This window comes from Hypanus sabinus, chromosome 8 (assembly GCF_030144855.1).
Source record: "Hypanus sabinus isolate sHypSab1 chromosome 8, sHypSab1.hap1, whole genome shotgun sequence".
NCBI lineage: Eukaryota > Metazoa > Chordata > Chondrichthyes > Myliobatiformes > Dasyatidae > Hypanus > Hypanus sabinus.
In genome coordinates this window covers 104127243-104147242 of record NC_082713.1, presented here as the reverse complement: position 1 = coordinate 104147242, position 20000 = coordinate 104127243, and the positions used below count along the sequence as shown (strand labels likewise).

General features: G+C 40.6%; 1 protein-coding gene across 1 annotated transcript in view; it reads left to right on the top strand.

The window, feature by feature from the left end:
• The window catches only part of LOC132397790 (chemokine-like protein TAFA-2), a 130732-nt gene extending 120493 nt beyond the window's left edge, over positions 1-10239 (top strand). Inside the window, exons 2-3 of the mRNA XM_059976548.1 lie at positions 7645-7797; positions 10106-10239. Of these exons, the coding sequence (XP_059832531.1) occupies positions 7645-7797; positions 10106-10239 (287 nt within the window). The remainder of the gene's footprint in view (positions 1-7644; positions 7798-10105) is intronic.
• The last annotated feature ends 9761 nt before the right edge of the window (positions 10240-20000 follow it).

Sequence of the window (20000 nt, the reverse complement as noted above, 5' to 3'; positions counted from 1 at the left end):
TCCTGTCTTCTCCCTTTAATCTTTAACGCCTGTATGAATCGAGAACTTATCAAACTCCGTTTTAAATATACCCAATGAGTTGGCCTCTGCAGCCGTCTGTGGCAATGAATTCCATAGATTCACCACACTCTGGCTAAAGAAATTCCTCCTTAATGCTGTTCTAAAAAGAGGTCCTTCTATATATGCCCTTTGGTCCTAGACTCCCCCACAACTGGAAACATTCTCTCCATATCAACTCTTCCGAGGCCTTTCAGACATAGTTCACCAACGAGGGAGATTGAAACGTCAAGGTGAATGCAGAGGTTTGGAGATCGTCTGTGTGTTCCGGTGCTCTGCAGTCTCCGAGACAAAAACAGTGTGCATGAACCTCATGGTGGGCAGGGCAGAACAGGGACCGGGTGCAGGCCGATGTTTGACTCCATTTTACCCAGTAAAACGATGAGGAAGATTGAAACATCGAGGAGAATGCAGAAAGTGAGCACCTGCTGCCTGTCTTTTGATCGGTCTGCTACCGGAGTGTGGGGGGGGGGGGGTGTCTGCTGCTCTGCTCTGTTTTTGTTCATTATTTTGTGTGGGGGGGGGAGGAATTTAGGGGTTGATGATTGTACTGCCTTTGTTTTCTTTCTTGGTTTTTGGCTACCTGGAGAAGAAGATTTCCAGGGTTGTATCCTTTGATAATAAATGAAGTCTTCTGAGGGTTAAGTTTTTCACAGAAGGTGGAATGTATATGGACCAAGCTACCAAAAGTAGTCAGAGAGGCAGATATATTTGCAATATTTAAAAGATATTTAGACATATACGTGGAGAGGGAAGGTTTAGAGGGATATTGGCTAAAACAGGCAAATGGGACTTGCTCATGGTCAGTATGGATGAGTTGGACTGAAGAGCTTTCTTCAGTGATGTATAATTTTGTGCCTCTGTAACCATCCTAAAGTAATAAAGTACACCTTGTACCTTCCCCTCTAACAAACTATATTGAACATTGGGTATAGCTGTAGCTAATATTATGGGATGTTTCACAGCCTCTTTGGATTTTAATTCTGATACTGAAAACTGAAGCTTAGAATGCAAGTCCAAGCCATAAATAAAAACACTTGGGCTCTATTCTGTTGTATGGAATTAAAGTGATTCATTTGTTGTAAAGAGGCGCCGTTGGTCAGGGACATTTCTCATTTCCATGTTAACGTTTATTTTTGATTCACTTGGTCAGTTTTTGCATTTTTTTGTTTGAGATCATAAGGATGGCAAGTCAATGGCACAGTTTAATTGTCTGACAGTTACACCAGAATCACTTGTTAAATAATTTACAACAGAATGCTTGTGTCGGGAAGGGATCATATTGATTAAGTAATTTTCTTCGTATGTCTTCTATATTTAATCATGGCTATACTGGAAGTGCCCAGAGGTGTAGTATGGTTGGGGATGATACCATGCCGGGCATGAACTGGTTCCTGCTGGATTGGTGACAGCTCACTAGTCTCAGCTGGCCTGTGATATCGGTGGGGGGTTGGCAGGGCGGGTGGGGAAGAACGGGAAGTGACTGCCGTACATCTCTCACAACCTCAGGGTGCCAGTCAGGAGTCATAGTCAATGGTATGATGGAAGAAATGAGCGTGTGCCTGTTAATTGGAACCTAGGGAGACTTCATTAGAAGTTACAAAAAGAAACATGGTTAGATTATTATTCACCTTCTACCCTGCTGTTGTAAGACTATTAAATAGTTCCCTAGTAAAATAAGATTGACTCTTGACCTCATAATCTATCTTGTTATAATTTTGCACTGTATTGTTTAACCGCACCACACTTTCTCTGTCGCTGTTACACTTTATTCTGTGCTGTTATTATTTTACATTGTTCTACCTCAACGAACTGTGTAATAATTTGATTTGTATGAACAGTGTATAAGAAAGGCTTTTCACTCTACCTCAGTACATGTGATAATAATAAACCAATTCCAATTTCTTCACACGAACCTGGAAATCAAGGATCAGACTTCCATCTGTATAAATATCTCTGGTCATTCTGGACGTCTTCTTTCTAAAACAAAAAGCTTCATCATAGTCTGCCAGGTGCTTTGTTGTAGCAGCATGGCAGGTTTATACGGGAGAAAAGTCAAAGACCTACATGGGAACAAACATTGGTCAAACTCTGAACTCCAACCTCATTCAAACATTGGATTCAATCTTGTCCTTGTGTAAATTTGGTTTTGCTCAGATTTATTTAATCAGTCTCATTAAGGAAATTTTCTATTCTTTGTATATTGAAATGCTAACAACATTGAAAGTCTTGGGGTCATGTAAAAACATTCTGTAAAACAAAGATGCTTTCATAGATAAAGAAAAGGTTTCTAGATATCAATAGATTTATTATAAAGAGCAGTAAACAGTAAAAAACTAAATCAAATCAATATTTGGCAAGACCACCCATCCCTTAAAAACTGCACAGTTTATAAGAAATTTGGTTAATGGTGTCAGGACAACTGATCATTTAGAAATAAATGATAGAGAATTTTATTCTAAACCTTATAGTTCTGACCCTCCTAAAGATAATACTGTAATTAATAACTTTTTAGACCAATTAAACATTCCTATACTTTCTGTGGATAACCAAAAACAGTTGGATCAACCTATTTCTCATGAAGAAATTGGCGAGGTTATATGTTCACTGCACTCAGGGAAGGCTCCAAGTCCTGATGAATTTTCTGGAGAATTTTATAAGGCTTTTTCTTCACTGCTTATACCTCATTTATGTTCAGTCTTTTCAGATTCTTTTAAGTTGGGTCGGTTGCCACAATCTTTTTATGAAGTTTCTATTTTGCTTATCCTTAAAAAGAATAGAAACCCAACTGAATGTTCTTCATACAGACCAATTTCCTTACTTAATGTTGATACTAAAATCCTATCTAAAGTTCTGGCTTGTAAGATTGAAAATATTTTACCATCTATTATCTCTGAAGATCAGACTGGATTTATTAAAAACAGATATTCCCATTTTAATATTTGCCGGTTATTAAATGTTATCTATTCTCCTTCTAAGGAGATACTGGAATGCGTGATATCCTTAGATGGTGAGAAGGCTTTTGATCAGGTTGAATGGCAATATTTATTTAAAATTTTAGAAAAATTTAATTTTGGGCCCAATTTTACTCAATGGATTAAATTACTTTATTTATCTCCTTATGCTCCGGTTCTTACTAATTCTCAGAATTCTAAACTGTTTAAACTTCAATGTGGACCCAGACACTTCTGTCCTTTGAGCCTTTTTCTCTTTGACCTGGCCTTAGAACCCTTAGCTATTGCCTTTCGAGAATCTAGTGGTATCACTGGTATTTTGTGGAAGGGTACTACCCACAAAGTTTCACTTTATGCGGATGACTTATTGCTTTTTACTTCTAATGTTGAGACTTCATTACCTTTTGCACTTCCTCTACTCTCTCGTTTTAGCCAGTTTTCCAGATATAAATTGAACCTATGTAAGAGTGAACTTTTTCCTTTGGATAATTTGGTATCAACTAATACTAATCGTCCTTTTAAAATTGTAAGAAACTAATTTACTTATTTGGGTGTAACAGTTACTAAGAATTATAAATAACTATTTAAAGAAAAATTTCTTTATTAAATTATATAAAAAACATGATCAAATTGGTCGCCTCTTTCGTTATCATTGATTGGCTGAATTAATTCTATTAAAATGAATATCTTACCCAAATTTAAATACCTCTTCCAGGCTTTACCCGTCTTTATTCCTAAATCCTTTTTTGATTCACTTGATTCTATTTTATCCTCTTATCTATGGAAAAATAAATATCCTCGACTGAATAAAGTTCATCTCCAGAAAGTTAAAAAGAATGGAGGTTTAGCTTTATCAAATTTTAGGTTTTATTATTGGGCAGTTAATATACTGAGTCTTACGTTTTGTTTATGTTATATTAATCATGAGAACTGTCCAGGGTGGGTTTCTTTAGAAACTAACTCTGTTAATAAATTCTCTATCATCTCTCTTTTGGGATTTTCACTTCCTTTATCTTTAAGTAAAATAACTGAAAATGTGGTAGTTAAACATACTCCAAGGATCTGGATACAATTTAGAAAACACTTTGGTTTATTGAGATTTTCCCTTTCTAGTCCCATTTTAATTAAGTTTTTAAGCCTTCCATGACCGATGTAGTTTTTAAACAATGGGATAGACTGGGTATTAAATGTTTCCAGGATCTGTTTGTTGGAGGAAGTCTTTCTTCGTTCAAACAGCTGTCAACTAAATATAGTTTACCAAAAACCCACTTTTTTCGTTATTTACAAATTAGAGGCTTCTTGCGATCTCAATTATATACATTTCATAAAAGTCCTGATAAGAACTTATTCGATGAAATTCTTAATTTGAAACCTTTTTATAATGGTTCAATATCCAATATTTATGATATGTTGATGGGAATGAGAAATGATTCTTTAGAAAAAAATCAAAAATCTTTGGGAACAAGATTTGCAGACTTCAATTTCTGAAGAAACTTGGGATGAAATTTTTAAACAGGTTAATGCTTCATCGTTATGTGCCTGTCATTCCCTCCTCCAATTTAAAGTGTAGAAAATCCATAAAGCTTAAATGACCAAGGATAAGCTATCTCATTTTTATATGGATATATCTCCCTGCTGTGATAGATGTAACAATGCAGAAGCTTCATTCATTCATATGTTTTGGACATGTCCAAGTCTTGAAAAATATTGGAAGGAAAGTTTTTTTTACCTTTTTCTTTTTATCAAACAGCTGCAGCTTTGATAGTGGGTATAGATTCATTTTCTATATATATAAAAATTATTCATATCTCAACATATGAATTAATCTAATCTACATGAATATAGGGTAAGGAGTTCATCAATGTATTATTATATCTTTCTTTTGTTTTATAATATATATTTTCTTGGACTCTGTATTCTTCTATGTAGAAATTAATAAAAATATTGAAAAAGAAAAGAAATTCGGCTGGTAAGTTACTCTAAGCACCTTGGAGAACTTGGCACAGTTCTTCCTGCAGACTTTGGCTGTCTCGCATGCTTCTGTCTCTCTGGGTAATCCCAAACAGTTCTGATGATGCTGAGATCAGGGTTCTATGGAAACCATACCACCTGTTGCAAAACTCTTTCATTCTTCTTTTCACCGGTTAGTTCTTTATAACCTTGGTCGTGTGACTGAGGTCAATGTCCTGCTGCAGAATGAACTAGGGACCAATCAGATGCCCTGGTATTGTGTGATGGATAAGAATCTGCTTGTACTCAGCAATGATGATTCCATTAATTCTGACCAGATCACCAACTCCATTTACAGAAATGCAACCCTAAGCCTGCAGGGAACCTCCGCCATGCCTCACTGTTGGTTGCAGACATTTATCCATGTAGCGCTCTTCACCTCTTCTTTGGACAAGCTGCCTCCTGTTTGGGCCAAAAATTTCAAAATTTGACTTCTCACTTCATAGCACTTGCTGCCATTGTTCAGCACCCCAGTCCTTGTGCTTTTGTGCAAAGATGAGTCTCTCAGCTATGTTTCCAATTTGGAGGACTAGATTTTTGGCAGCAACTCTTCCATGAAGACCACTTCTGACAAGACTTCTCCGAACTGTAGAGGGGTGTACTGGGGTTCCAGTGGTTTCTGAGAGTTCCGAGCTGATAGCAGTGCTGGGCTTCTTCCGAGTTAATAGGGACACCAGTTTGATGTTCTCTCATCCGCTGCACAGTTTCCTTGGCCGACCACTGCATTTCTGGTCCTCAAACTTGCCAGATTCTTTATGTTTCTTCAGAAGAGCTTGGACAGCGCATCTTGGAACTCCCACCCATGGTGCTTGGGAGGGACAATTCCTTGCTGACACAAGATGACCACCTTGTGCGTGTTGTTATGCTCACTCTTGCCAGAGTGCAAGACTCGATGATTTGGAGGTTAAACTGTCACATTGGCCTCTCGCCCATGTTTTAGTTCGGTTGTCCTTCACCCAGTTCCTCTACATTCGCTTCCGTTTTAATTAATCACTTTAGTTCATTCAACTTACTATGCCATTGATCATTCCTCACCTGCTTGTTATCTTTGTTTAATTATGCACTGGGCTGTAACCAAGTTTTAAATTTGAAAAGTGGTCTATGACTCAATATGTTACTTTCTTTAATAAAATACAGAAATTTCTCTGTAATATTAAAATATTTTAGAAAATGAATGTTGGGAAATCTAAAATTTGCTCTTTTCTACAGACATACTGATGCAGAAGACAGAAAATAAACATCTAAAACAAAATATAAAAAATCTCATATGTGTACGATTTTTGCACAGTTCTGTGGGTTCCCTATTTAATCTCACAAGATTTGTTTTCTCGTGTGAGCTAGTGCATATAAAATCTGAGCCAGTCTTTTCATTTGCTTTCTAACTCCTCGACAAATATTGTTTGGTTAGAGACTGGCTGAACACACAGACAACTCAAATTAGAGTACCAGCCTGTGAATATGACTACACTGGCTGATAATCACATTTTCATGTTGTCAAAGACTTCATGCTTCTTGGAGGATTGTTCTAACAGTAAACATAAGTTGAGTATACTCAGGCACGGGGCATATGGATCAACATCAGTGACTGAAGTATTGAAGCTAATGGTGAGTCAGATTTACCTGTCCAGTCGACAGTGTTGATCAATCACAAACACAAGAGATTCTGCTGATGCTGGAAATCCAAAGCATCACACACACAAAACACTGGAGGAACTCAGAAGGTCAGGCAGCATCCATGGAAAAGAGTAAACAGTCAACATTTCAGGCTGAGGCCCTTCATCAGGACTGGAGAAAAGAGATTCGACCCTTCTCTAATCTCTAAGAAGAGTCCAAACTCTTTTTTTTTCCAGTCCTGATGAAGGGTATTGATCTGAAACTTCGACTGTTTACTCTTTTCCAATAGTGCTTTCTATATGTAGATTTTGACCATCTTTCTCTCACACTGACCAATACTAATGCATCTGTCTTTTCACTTACCTAAAAAGCAATTTGTGGATTGACCAGAAATGCCAACAACTCCTCTCCCACCACAGGGCCTGTACTCACTAGAGTTCAGAAGAATGGGGGGTGGGGAAGGATAGGTCTACATAGAGCAGACACAGAGAGGATGTTTCCCCTAGAGGGGGAGTCTAGATCCAGAGGGCACATCCTCAGAATAATGTTGTTTATGCCATGGACCCCTGCCATTAACTGAGGGGTCTATGAACCTCAGGATGGAAGTCTCCAGAACAGAAGGACATCCCTTTAGAACAGAGATGAGGAATTTCTTCAGCCAGAGAGTGGTGAATCTGTGGAATTCATTGCCACAGTCAGCTGTGGAGGCCAGGCCTGAAAGGTTCTATATTAGTAAAGAAGTCAAATGTATTGGGGTGAAGGTAGGAGAATGGAATTGAGAGGGATAATGGATCTGCCATGATGGAGTGGCAGAGCAGACTCAAGGGGTCGAATGACCTAATTCTGTTCCTATGTCTTCAGGTTTTAAGGTCTTCCAGACTCAAACACTCTTTGCCATGAGTGAAGCAGGCCATTTGCCCTAGCGATGAAGGAAAACTCTCCAAATGCTGGTCTCAAACGTGTGTCTAAACGGTTCTTTCACTGACCGGCTCTCATTGTTGTCACACAGCTCACCATGTTAAGACTGGCACCTGTGAGGTAGTGGCTTTGCACCGGTGCTGCAACAAGAACAAAATTGAAGAGCGGTCCCAGACCGTGAAGTGCTCCTGTTTCCCAGGACAAGTAGCAGGAACGACACGTGCCGCCCCTTCCTGTGTGGATGGTAGGTTTGTGTCTGCCTCTTGCAGGATCAGGGTGTACAACTGTTATTACTTTAGTACTTTCCTTTAGCTTGCTTATAATTTTTATTTAATCATGTAATTGTTCAGTAAATTTTCCAATAATTGTAGTGGAGCTGAATCTACATTTTTCTAGAAGCTTCTCAAATTTTCTGCAGTGGGTGTCACACCACTTGGATTTTATTGGTTACTCAGGCCTGTTCCTGCTGGAGTTGCAAAGAATGATAGAGAGATCACATTGAAACCCACCAAATATTGAAAAGCCTATATTGAGTGGATGTGGATGTTTCCAATTGTGAGAGAGTCTAAGACCAGAGTGCACAGCCTCACAATACAAGGACATCCCTTTAGAACAGAGATGTGGAGGAATTTCTTTAGCCAGAGAACGGTGAATCTGTGGAGTTCATTGCCACAGACAGATGGCAAGGCCAAGTCATTGGGTATATTTAAAGCAGAGTTTGTTAATTTCTTGATTTGTAGGGCATCAAAGTTATGAGGAAAAGGCAGAAGAGTGGGGCTGAGAGGGAAAATAAACCAGCCATGATAGAATGGCAGAGCAGTCTCAGTGGTCTGAATGATCCAGTTCTGCTCCCATGTTTTATGGTCTGGATTGTTAGCACTGGAATCAGTTTTCTTAATCAGTAGACTGAGTATGAGAAGACCACAGATTATTTTCTTTGTCTCTTTTTTTCTTTGTTCTTGTAACATTTAATTCAATGGCAGTAACCACTAAGTCGTGTCCTTGACTTGGATTGATATCATCACCACATCCAACGCTCCTTAATACCGAGCCTCCACTGAGATCAGGGAAAATGGTCAGATCTCCTGTGGCATTCAATGAGCGTCAACTCTCTTCCATCTAGTTTATAATCTTGCAATCCTGAACAATTAATTGGATTGGAATCATTATTTGCACTCACCAGGATAATTAGTTCTGCAGACAAAGAACTATAGTGAAGATGAATCCAATAATAATGTTCATTGAAAAATTTTTAAAAGGGTTATTTTCCTTATCCTGTGCAGATTCTGCATTCTCAACATTGATTCTAACCATGTTAAGATTGCATGATTATTGCACAGACGTTCCACTCATTTACATGGTGACCAGTCTGCCTCTCACGTTCGTTTAAGCATGTTGGACCTTTATCCCTTAATCTCCTCACCCATTAAAATTTACCTTTGCCTGTATTTCCATCTTAGGGACAGGACTCTAGATCTGCACTACCCTTTGTGCAGAGTGGTGCTTCCTGATATCTGCCCTTGCCAGCCTAACACCAGTGTTAAGGTAACATTCTGGTCTCATTCAGCAGTGGAAATTATAACTTGTGATCTGATTTTCCTTTGACCATTCAAAACAGTTTTTAGTTCACATCTTAATCTTCCATGCTCACCAGAACAGGATTCAGAACTAATACCTCAAGGACATATTGCGCATGGGAGTAGGTCATTAAGTCTCTTGATTCTACTTCACCATGTTATAATATAGTGCCTGAACATTTACATTGTCCCAACTTTCCTGGCCTTGATTCAGTGACCCAAAATCTCTTGATCTCAGTCCTGAATTCACGGCTCCTTGTGACAAAATTGCTCCTTATTTGTCCTAAATGGCCATCCCCACATTACGAAATATGACTCCCAGTTCTTGACTCACTAGCCAAGTCAATGCTCTCTCAACACTTTCTCTGTTAAACACCTCACAATTTAATTTTTCAATGAGACTATCTCCCATTCTAAAAAAAAAACCCAAGGAATGCTGGCCAATTCCACTCAATCTCTCATCAGAGATGACGGCTGTCTTGATTGGAGGAATCAATCTAATGAATCTTTGTTAAATTTCTTTTAAGGCAATTGATAGGGACACAAAAAATTGAGAATATTGGAAGAAAAATAAGTGTAATATAATCACCAGAGTAACATAAGCAAAATGCTGGAGGAACTCAACAGGTCAGGTAATATCAATGGAAAGGAATAAAGAGTCGACATATCGGGCTTCATTAGGACTGGAAAGGAAGTGGGAAGAACAACCTTAATCTTGTGAACTCAACAGAATGGAGCTCTTCTGTACTTCATGTCCCTTTCTTTCCAGTCCTGATTAAGGGTCTCACCCCAAAGCATCAACTGTTTATTCCCCACCATAGATGCTGCCTGAACTGCTGAGTCCCTCCATGTGTTGTTGAAGAATGGAGGGCTACGTGGGAGGGAAGGATTGGAGTAGGTTAAGAGATCAGCACAGCATTGTGGATGATAGGTCTCAAGGGGAAAATAAATTAATAAACTTTTACTTTGTTTTAGCCTCAATAGTTCTACAGAAATGGTGGTGTCAAATGCAGCCATGCCTTGATGGAGAGGAATGTAAAGTACTGCCCGATCGCACTGGTTGGAGTTGTGCCTCTGGAAATAAAGTCAAGACAACTAAGGTAAGTTGAACATCCGCTTCCTTTCCAACCAGAGAACATTTCAATTTTATGTGCGGCTATTATAAAAGGTGTTATATTTCATATACAACTGGACTTTAACCTGAATTGCATTTGTACTACAACTGCTGATTGGGGTTCTAGCTAGGTGGTGGCTGTCCATTATGTATGACAATGATAAGAAACTTGTACAGGAGAGTTTTTAAAGTGGGAAAGCCATTGCACTGGAGCAGTTCCACTCTCCCGACCTCAGAAGTCCAAGTACAAACAAGTATCACAAACTGGGGTCTTCCTGGGTTACAGAGGATGACCACGACATCTTCTGAGCTTTGTCATGCCCTTTGCTCTCCATGGAGCATTGCAGTACCATCTTCCTGGCCACTGGATCTCACTGTAGATCTCAATTGCCCAGTCTTCGCATGCTGGGACAGGCATGTCCCAAACTCACTGGGTTATGAGGCCCACTGTCTGCCCTCACCTGGTCTAGCCTGCCAGTCGATGGGTGTATTGGGATGTGGCCGCTGTCGCATGCAAACAGCTATTTGGAGCCACAGTGATAGCTGAATGTCCAAAGGTGAGTGAGCAGCCCCAGAATGGACATGACAAGCCCCTCCCGAACACCCCAGCCAGGTACTGCTCTATTTACATCGCCTTGTTAGAAGTCCGTTTCTCCTGTCCAGGAGAGACATCTGCAGGGTGGCAGTCCTGTACACCAGGCAGGTGTGCACCATGTCTGAGCTCATTTAGGTGCTGTGTTGTGATTGCTATTGGTCTTTCAACTCATTTGAAGCCTGTCCAAATGGATTGGACGAAAACTTCCTCTGCCTGCTGAAAAAGTGGAATTATTTTGCGCTGTTTAAATCCAGGTCCTAAGAGCTGTAAAGGTCTATTGTCTTTGCTCTTTTTATTTGAAGAGGAGGAAGATAATGCATGGACACCCACATCAACATTCCCTGGAAGAAATAACATCAGAGCAGATTCCCTTGTCCATCAGGTGAAAGGGCAGCTTAGTGGTTAGCGTAGCACTGTTGCGATCGGGGTTCCGTTCCCACTGTTGTCTGTAAGTTCTCCCCGTGACCATGTGGGTTTCCTCCAGATTTCCAAAGACGAGGGTTAGGGTTAGTAAATTGTGGACTTGCTGTGTTGGCACTGGAAGCGTGGCATTACGTGCTCACTGCCTCCAGCACATCTTTGATTGTTGATCAAGTGTCATGTTTCACTCTATGTTTTAATGTTTTGGTGTGACAAATAAATCTAATCAACACCATAAGATATAGGAGCAGAATTAGGCTATTCAGTGTATTGGGTCCATTTTAGTAGTGGTTGATTCAAACCCATTTTCCCATCTTCTCCTTGTATCCCTTAATCCTATTTCCAGTCAACAATTTCTGCCTTAAATTCATTCAATAACTTTGTTTCCTGTGCGCGGTGGTATAATCAGTTAGGCTGTCAGCAGAAAAGGCTGCAGTCTACCAGCGCTGCAGGGTTTGGCTGTGTCCAGGACAAAGAAGTGGCAGAAAAATCAGTGCAGACACTACCCACCCAGTCTGCAAACTGCCTTTTCCAAAAGCTCCTGGAAAATGCTATTGGGCCATTAAAACCAAAAAAAAATACAATTCTTACACCATTTTATAAATTTCTTCCCGCAGGCGGTTAATCTGATCAGCCAATTTAGTTAGACCACACACTCCCCACCCCACCACTTCCTATTACAGTACTGTGCAAAAGCCTTAAGCACATCAACTGTATAACTCTGGTGCCTAATACCTTTTGCACAGTACTGTAATTTCAATTTACTGCTTGCAGTTTACAGCTACATTAAGAACTGAAGCCTGGTTCTTGTTTGAATTAGTATCTACTGTATTCACAGTACTCCCTAACAGCAAACATTAAAGACTTCGAACACATCAGAGAGATGATCCTTATTGCCCTACACAGCATTGTGCAGAAGTCTTAGGCACCCTAGCTATATGCATCTGCCTAAAGCTTTTGCACAGTATTATACCTCAGTCACTGTACTATAAACACTCTAAACCACATTTTTTAATGCTTTTTACAGTACAATGCTGGTTTTTATATATGTAATTTTATTCCATGCCCATATTTCTTACATAATTTTTATATAATTCTTTATAATTGCTGAATGTTTCACCAATGCTGAGGGCTCTGTTGGGAAGGGTCAACCACGGATGTTGCATCCTATGTAAGCCTGGGCAGTACAATATGGAGAGCAAGCTGTTGCCCACGTGGCAAGCTCCCACTCTGATAAAGCCAAAGGAACGGCAGAGACTGAAACAGCTGCACCAGCAGCATTGCAGGAGTTGCCAGTCAGCGTTGAACTCAATGTAGAACTGCTTTTGGGACATCAACTCTGGGTTTTTCCCTTGGGGTTTACTCCTAAGCCTTCCCCATTAACGGGTGTAGCTGCAAGGCAGTGGAGATTTTCCCTTCTCCCAGATGAGCTGCCAGTAATCAGCTTTTAAGGCCCCAGTAACCCGCTTTTTCCCCTTCTCCTGTCAGTAGAAACTGTTCCGCCAGGCTTAGTAGCTAAGCCTCAGGTGAAGGGCAGGAGCTGGACTTGGTTGTCAGAGACTATTTGAGAAGCACACCATTGAGAGCATTTAATAGTAGTGGGAGCTTATCCCCACTACCTCCCCCAGCTATAACAACCTTAAGGACTGTGTTGTACTAATAGACCACAGCAAGTTCCTAATACATGTAAATGTACATCCAGTAGCCACTTCATTGGGCACATCCGTACACCTGCTTATTTAAGCAAATATCTAATCAGCCAATCACGTGGCAGAGACTCCATGCATAAAAGCATGCGGACATGGTCAAGAGGTTCAGTTGTTCAGACCAAACATCAGAATGGGGAAGAAGTGTGATCTAAGTGACTGTGGAATGATTCTTTTCACTTTGACAAGAAAGAGTCTTTTTCTGTTGATCAGTGTCAAAAAAAGCCAGTTTAAATCCACTGTGATTTAATGTTAAAACAATAAAGCATGAAAACTTCCAAGTGGGGGGTTGGTGAATACTTTTTATAGGTGCTCTATATATATAGCTAGAGTGCCTAAGACCTTTGCCCAATACTGTATTTGTCAAAGTGCAGCAGAGAAATGGTTTGAAAATCTGGCAGGAGCAAAGGATGTTGGGAATAGTGTGAGAGGAGCACCATGGGGGTGGTATGGGACAGGTAGCAGAGAAGGAGTGCCAGAAAGGGGTTGGCACACCCAGCCCTGAGACACCAGGCAAGCTACATATATACGTCAATAAGACCTTTGCACTGCACTGTATCTCAAGAAATTCTTTAACTGGAGCAGGACAGATAAATAAGGTGATCATCCAGGCATATACAATGCTGATGCTGATGCATATGCAGTCCTGATGAAGGGTCTTGGCCCAAAACGTCGACAGTGCTTCTCCTTATAGATGCTGCCCGGCCTGCTGCGTTCCACCAGCATTTTGTGTGGGTTGTTTGAATTTCCAGCATCTGCAGATTTTCTCATGATATGCAATGCTTTCCTTTAGAAGGGAAGATTACAGAAGAGCAGAGAGTTTGTGTTGGAAGTGCACATTTGGTTTAGCAAGCAACACACACAAAATGCTGGAGGAACTCATCTGGTCAGGCAGCAACTTTGGAGATAAATAAACAGTCGACATTTCAGCTGAGATCCTTCTTCAGGACTAGTTGACCTGTTGAGTTCCTCCAGCATCTTGTGTGTGTTGCTTTGGATTTCCAGCATCTGCAGGCCTTTTTGTGTTTATGGTTTAGCATGCCATATTTTGAGAGTCGCTAACAGTTCTGGTTACTACATAATGGGCTAAATAGCCTGATTCTACTCCTGTGTATTATGGTCTTAAAGGAAAGATCTGATGCTGGGTAGGTGCTGATATAAAGAAATATAATAATAGAAATTATGGAAATCTATCCATAAATAAAGAGTGACAAACAACCAACATGCAAAAGAAGACAAATTGTGCATCAAAAAATACGGTAATAATACTGAAGGCATAAATTGTAGAGATGTTGAAAGTAAGTGTGTGGTTGTGGCATCAGTTCAGGATTGAGGTGAGAGAAGTTACCCATGCCGGTTCAGGAGCCTGATGGTTGTAAGGGTGGAACTGTTCCTGAACCTGGTGGTGTGGGTCCTTCCCGATGGTAGTAGTGAGAAAAGAGCCTGGCCTGGATGATGGAGCTGCCTTCCACATGGCAATGCACTCAGTGGTGGTGAGGACTTTTCTTGTCATGGTCTGGGCTGTATCCATCACTTCCTGTTGTCTTTTCCAGAGCATTAACGTTTTCAAACACCAATAGAGTGGTATTGACTTTTTTATAAATGGGAAAAATCAGACGAAATGAGAAGGGGAAAAAGCGGGTTATTGGGGCCTTAATGGGAAAAAGCAGATGAAATGGTAAAGTGTTTAACTGGGGAAGGGCTAACTTTGACGGGATGAGGCAGGAACTAGTGAGAGTAAATTGGAAACAGATGTTCAAAGGGGAAAGCACAGAAGTAGTGTGGGAGAAGTTTAGGGACCACTTGAGCTGGGTTCAGGTTAGGTTTGTCCCACTGAGGCAAGGAAAAAATGGTAGGAAAAGGGAACCATGGCTGATGAAACATGTGAGGCAACTCATCAAGAGGAAAAAGGAAGCGTATGTTAGATATAAGAAGCAGGAAGAAGGAGGGGCTTATGAGAAATATAGGGTAGCCAGGAAGGAGCTAAAGAAAGGACTTAAGAGAGCTCGAAAGGGGCATGAGAAGGCCTTGGCATGTAGGATTAAGGAGAACCCCAAGTAGTTCTATGTGTATGTGAAGAATAGGAGGATGACGAGAATGAAGGTGGGACTGCTAAAGGAGAAAGGGAGTGGAGGAGGTTAGGGTGGTCCTAAATGAATACTTTGCTTCAGTATTCACAAGTAAAAAGGATCTTGATCAGGATGATGTTGAAGTAGAGCAGGCCTGAGTGCTGGACAATGTGGAGATTAAGGAAGAAGTGCTGGATCTTCTTAAAAACATTAAGATTGATAAATCCCCAGGGCCGGATATGATACACCCCAGGTTGTTGTGGGAATTGAGAGAAGAGATCGCAGGAGCATTAGCTATGATCTTTGAATTCTCTTTGGTTGCAGGGGAAGTGCCGGAGGACTGGAGAATGGCAAATGTAGTTCCCTTGTTTAAAAAAGGTAATAGGGAGAAAACTGGGAATTATACACCGGTGAGTCGGTGGTCTGCAAACTACTGGAAAGGATTCTTAAGGATAGGATCTACAAGCATTTGGAGAAGTACAGTCTACTCATGGATAATCAACATGGCTTTGTGAAGGGAAGATCGTGCCTCACGAGCCTGATTGAGTTTTTTGAAGAGGTAACAAAAGAAATTGATGAGGATAGGGCAGTGGATGTGGTCTACATGGACTTTAGCAAAGCATTTGACGAGGTCCCTCATGAGAGATTCATCCAGAAAGTCATGAGGATTGGGATATGTGGGACCTTGGCTGTTTGGATAAAAAATTGGCTTAAAGGAAAAAAGCAGAGGGTAGTTGTGGAAGGAAAGTATTCTGTCTGGAGGTCAGTGACTAGTGGAGTGCCACAGGGATCTGTCCTGGGACCTCTGCTATTTGTGATGGTTATAAATGACCTGGATGTAGAGGCGGAAGGATGGGTGAGTAAGTTTGTAGATGACACGAAGATTGGAGGAGCTGTGGATGGAGCTGTAGGTTGTTGAAGGTTACAAGAGGATATAGACAGGCTGCAGAGTTGGGCAGAAAAATGGCAGATGGAGTTCAATCTGGACAAGTGTGAGGTGATGCATTTTGGAAGGACAAACCAGAAGACTGAGTACAGGATTAATGATCAGTTTCTTAAGAGTACAGATGAACAAAGGGACCTTGGGGTTCAAATCCATACATCCCTCAAGGTCGCTGCACAGGTTGATAGGGTAGTTAAGAAGGCATATGGGATGCTAGGCTTCATTAATGGGGACACTGAGTTCAAGAGTAGAGAGGTCATGTTGCAACTCTACAAATCTCTGGTGAGACCGCACTTAGAGTATTGTGTTCAATTCTGGTCAACTCATTATAGGAAGGATGTGGAAGCTATGGAGAGGGTGCAGAGGAGATTTACCAGGATGTTGCCTGGTTTGGAGAACAAGTCATATGAAGCAAGGTTAACAGAGCTGGGACTTTTCTCTTTGGAGCGTAGAAGAATGAGAGGGGACTTGATAGAGGTCTACAAGATTATGAGAGGCATAGATAGGGTGGATATTCAGTACCTGTTTCCCAGGGCACAATAGCAAACACAAGAGGGCGAATGTACAAAATTAAGGGGGAGGGAGTTTAGGGGAGACATCAGGGGTAATTTTTTTACACAGAGGGTTGTGAGTGCCTGGAATGACTTGCCAGGGATGGTGGTGTAGGCTAAAACATTAGGGGTACTTAAGAGCCTCTTGGACAGGCACATGGATGAAAGAAAAATGGAGGGTTATGGGGTAGTGTGGGTTTAGTACATTTTTTTAAGGATTATATGGGTCGGCATAACATGGAGGGCTGAAGGGCCTGTACTGTGCTGTAATGTTCTATGGTTCTATGGGAAGCAGAGGGAAAACTTACTTGGAGCATATAAGATTGTGGTACACCTATGTGGAGTAGAGAAAGAGGAGTTAGTTTCTTTAGGCAGACATTAAAAATCATGGGGCTAATAGATAAAAGAATAGTTGGAAGTTTTGAGGGGAGATGACAAAAAAGTCTTTGAGTTGGGTGTCCAAATTTCACCATTTGAAAAGGTGGTGTCGGCTGAAACCCTTATAATATTTAGAGTACTTTCATGTGCTGTTGTTGAGCTCCAACCTGAGCAAACGTGATAGGATTGTCTGAATATTCCTCTGTATTATATTCTGTATTCTTCTGAATTTTCTTTGATTCTATGAAGCACATACATGTTAAAAATTGCTCTATAAGAAGATGTAAAGGTTTGTCAGTGCACAAGTTCACCCTCTGCTGCATACATTAAACACATATAAAAATTTATAATTGTTTCATTCCTGAATTTTCGATGAATTAAAACCAAATTTCATAAAGAGATCAGAATCAGGTTATCTCTGACAAACACTACTGTGCAAAATGTTAGGCACATATATAGAGCAATTTTATGTTTTCTATTGTACTGTTGTTGCAAGAAAAAGCAAATTTCATGACATACTGTATGTGAATGATGATAAATCTGATTCTATTGTGGACTGAGAGTGGGAAAGTGGCAGGGAGAGGGGAGAGGGGAGGGAGCAGGAAGCTCTGGAAAGACATTCTGTAATGATCAATAAACCAGTTGTTTGGAATCAAATGACTTTGTTTAGTGTCTCAGGGCTGAGTTGTCTGCACCCAGGCCACCCCCATCCCTGACACTCCTTCTCTACTGATGCACTATCAATAACTCTCAGAGACTGGAAGTGAACGATAGGCTTTTATTAGCAGCAAAAAGGGAGCACAACATCTCGGAGACTGAGGGAGGAGCAGTGCCCCAATCGCCTTTATACCGGGGGCTGTGGGAGGAGCCACAGAAGCAGTCAGCAGAGGGGCATATCTAGACAGGAATACATAGTTGACCACATCTGCGATGTGTCACAAACCACTCCCGTTGTACTCTCTCTCTCTCTCTCTCTCTCCATTATATATATACCCAAGACCTTTGCATAGGACTGTAGGTCATGAAATATGTTTGGTGGCAGCAGCAGAGTGAAACAATATAAAAGTACTTTCATTTTCCAAATAAATACAAAACAAAAATAAAAAAAAAGCTTTTGTTCATGGTTTCATAGAATATTTAGATATCTGAAATTAAAGAATCAAATTTTAAAAATTGTTCAGATTTTAATAATGGGATGTTGTTGTCACCAAGAAGACCAAAATTATAGTCGATTGAGGGAGCTGAGGAAAAGGTTTCCCGAAACACTGCTGAGGGAAAAGTTTCCGATAACACTGCTGAGGGAAAAGAATCCGATAACAGAGCAGAGGGAAAAGTTTCTCATAACACATCAGAGGGAAAAGTTTCCGACAGCACTGCTGAGGGAAAAGTTTATGATAACACTGCAGAGGGAAAAGATTCCCATAATACTGCTGAGGGAAAAGTTTCCGAAAAAATTGGTGAGGGACAAGTTTCATATAACACTGCTGAAGGAAAAGTTTCCGATAACACTGCTGAGGGAAGTTTCTGATAAAACTGTAGAGGGAAAAGTTTCCCATAACACTGCTGAGGGAAAAGTTTCTGTTAACACTGCTGACAGAAAAGGTTCCGATAACACTGCTGAGGGAAAAGGTTCCTATAACAATGCTAAGGGAAACATTTCCCGTAACACTGCTGAGGGTATCTTTTCCCATAACACGGCTGAGTGAAAAGTTTCCCACATCACTACTGCGGGTAAAGTTTCCGATAACACTGTTGAAGGAAAAGTTTCCCATAACAATGCAGAGGGAAATGTTTCCCATACCAATGCTGAGGGAACAGTTTCAAATAAAACTGCTGAGGGAAAAGATTCCCATAATACAGCTGAGGGCAATGTTTCCCATAACAGAGCTGAGGGAAAAGTTTCCAATAAAACAGCTGAGGGAAAATTTTCTGATAACACAGCTGAGGTGAAAAGTTTCCCATAACACTGATGAGGGAAGAGTTTCCGATAACACAGCTGAGGGAAAAGTTTTCTATAAAACAGCTGAGGGAAAATTTTCCGATTACTAAGCTGAGGGAAAATTTCCCATAACACTGTTGAGGGAAAAACTTCAAATAAATCTGCTGAGGGAAAGGATTCCCATAATGCAGCTGAGGAACATGTTTCCCATAACGCTGCTGAGGGAAAGGTTTCTGATAACACTGCTGAGGGAAAGCTTTCCCAAAACACTGCTGATGGAAAAGTTTCCCAGAACACTGATGAGGGAAATGTTTCCGATAACACAGCTGAGGGAAAAGTTTCTGATAACACTGCTAGGGGAAAAGTGTCTGATAATGCTGCTGACGGAAAATTTTCCCATAACACAGCAGAGGGAAAATTTTCACATAACACTGCTGAGGGAAAAGTTTCCGAAAAAACTGCTGAGGGAAATGTTTCCGATAACTCAGCTGAGGGAAAATGTTCCCAAAACACTGCTGACGGAAAAGTTTCCCATAACACTGCTGAGGGAAATGTTTGTTGATAACACTGCTGAGAGAAATGTATACCATAACATTGCTGAGGGCATGTTTCCTATAACATTGCTGAGGGAAAAGTTTCCCATAACACTGCTGAGGGAAAAGTTTCCAATAACACAGCTGAGGGAAAAGTTTCCCATAATTCAGCTGAGGGAAAAGTTTCTGATAACACAGTTGTAGGAAAACTTTCTGTTAACACAGCTGAGGGAAAAGTTTCCAATAAAACAGCTGAGGGAAAATTTTCTGACAACACAGCTGAGGTGAAAAGTTTCCCATAAAACTGATGAGGGAAAAGTTTGTCAATAACAATGCTGAGGGAAAAGTTTCCCATAACACTGCTGAGGGAAATGTTTCTGTTAACGCTGTTGAGAGAAAAGCATCCCATAACACTGCTGAGGAAACAAATTGTCCAAAAATCTACTTAGGGAAATGTTTCCAATAACACTGCTGAGGGAAATGTTTCCCATAACACTGCTGAGGGAAAATCTTCCCATAACACGGCTGAGGGAAAAGGTTCCCATAATGCAGCTGAGGGAAAAGTTTCCCAAAACACTGCTGATGGAAAAGTTTCCCAGAACACTGATGAGGGAAATGTTTC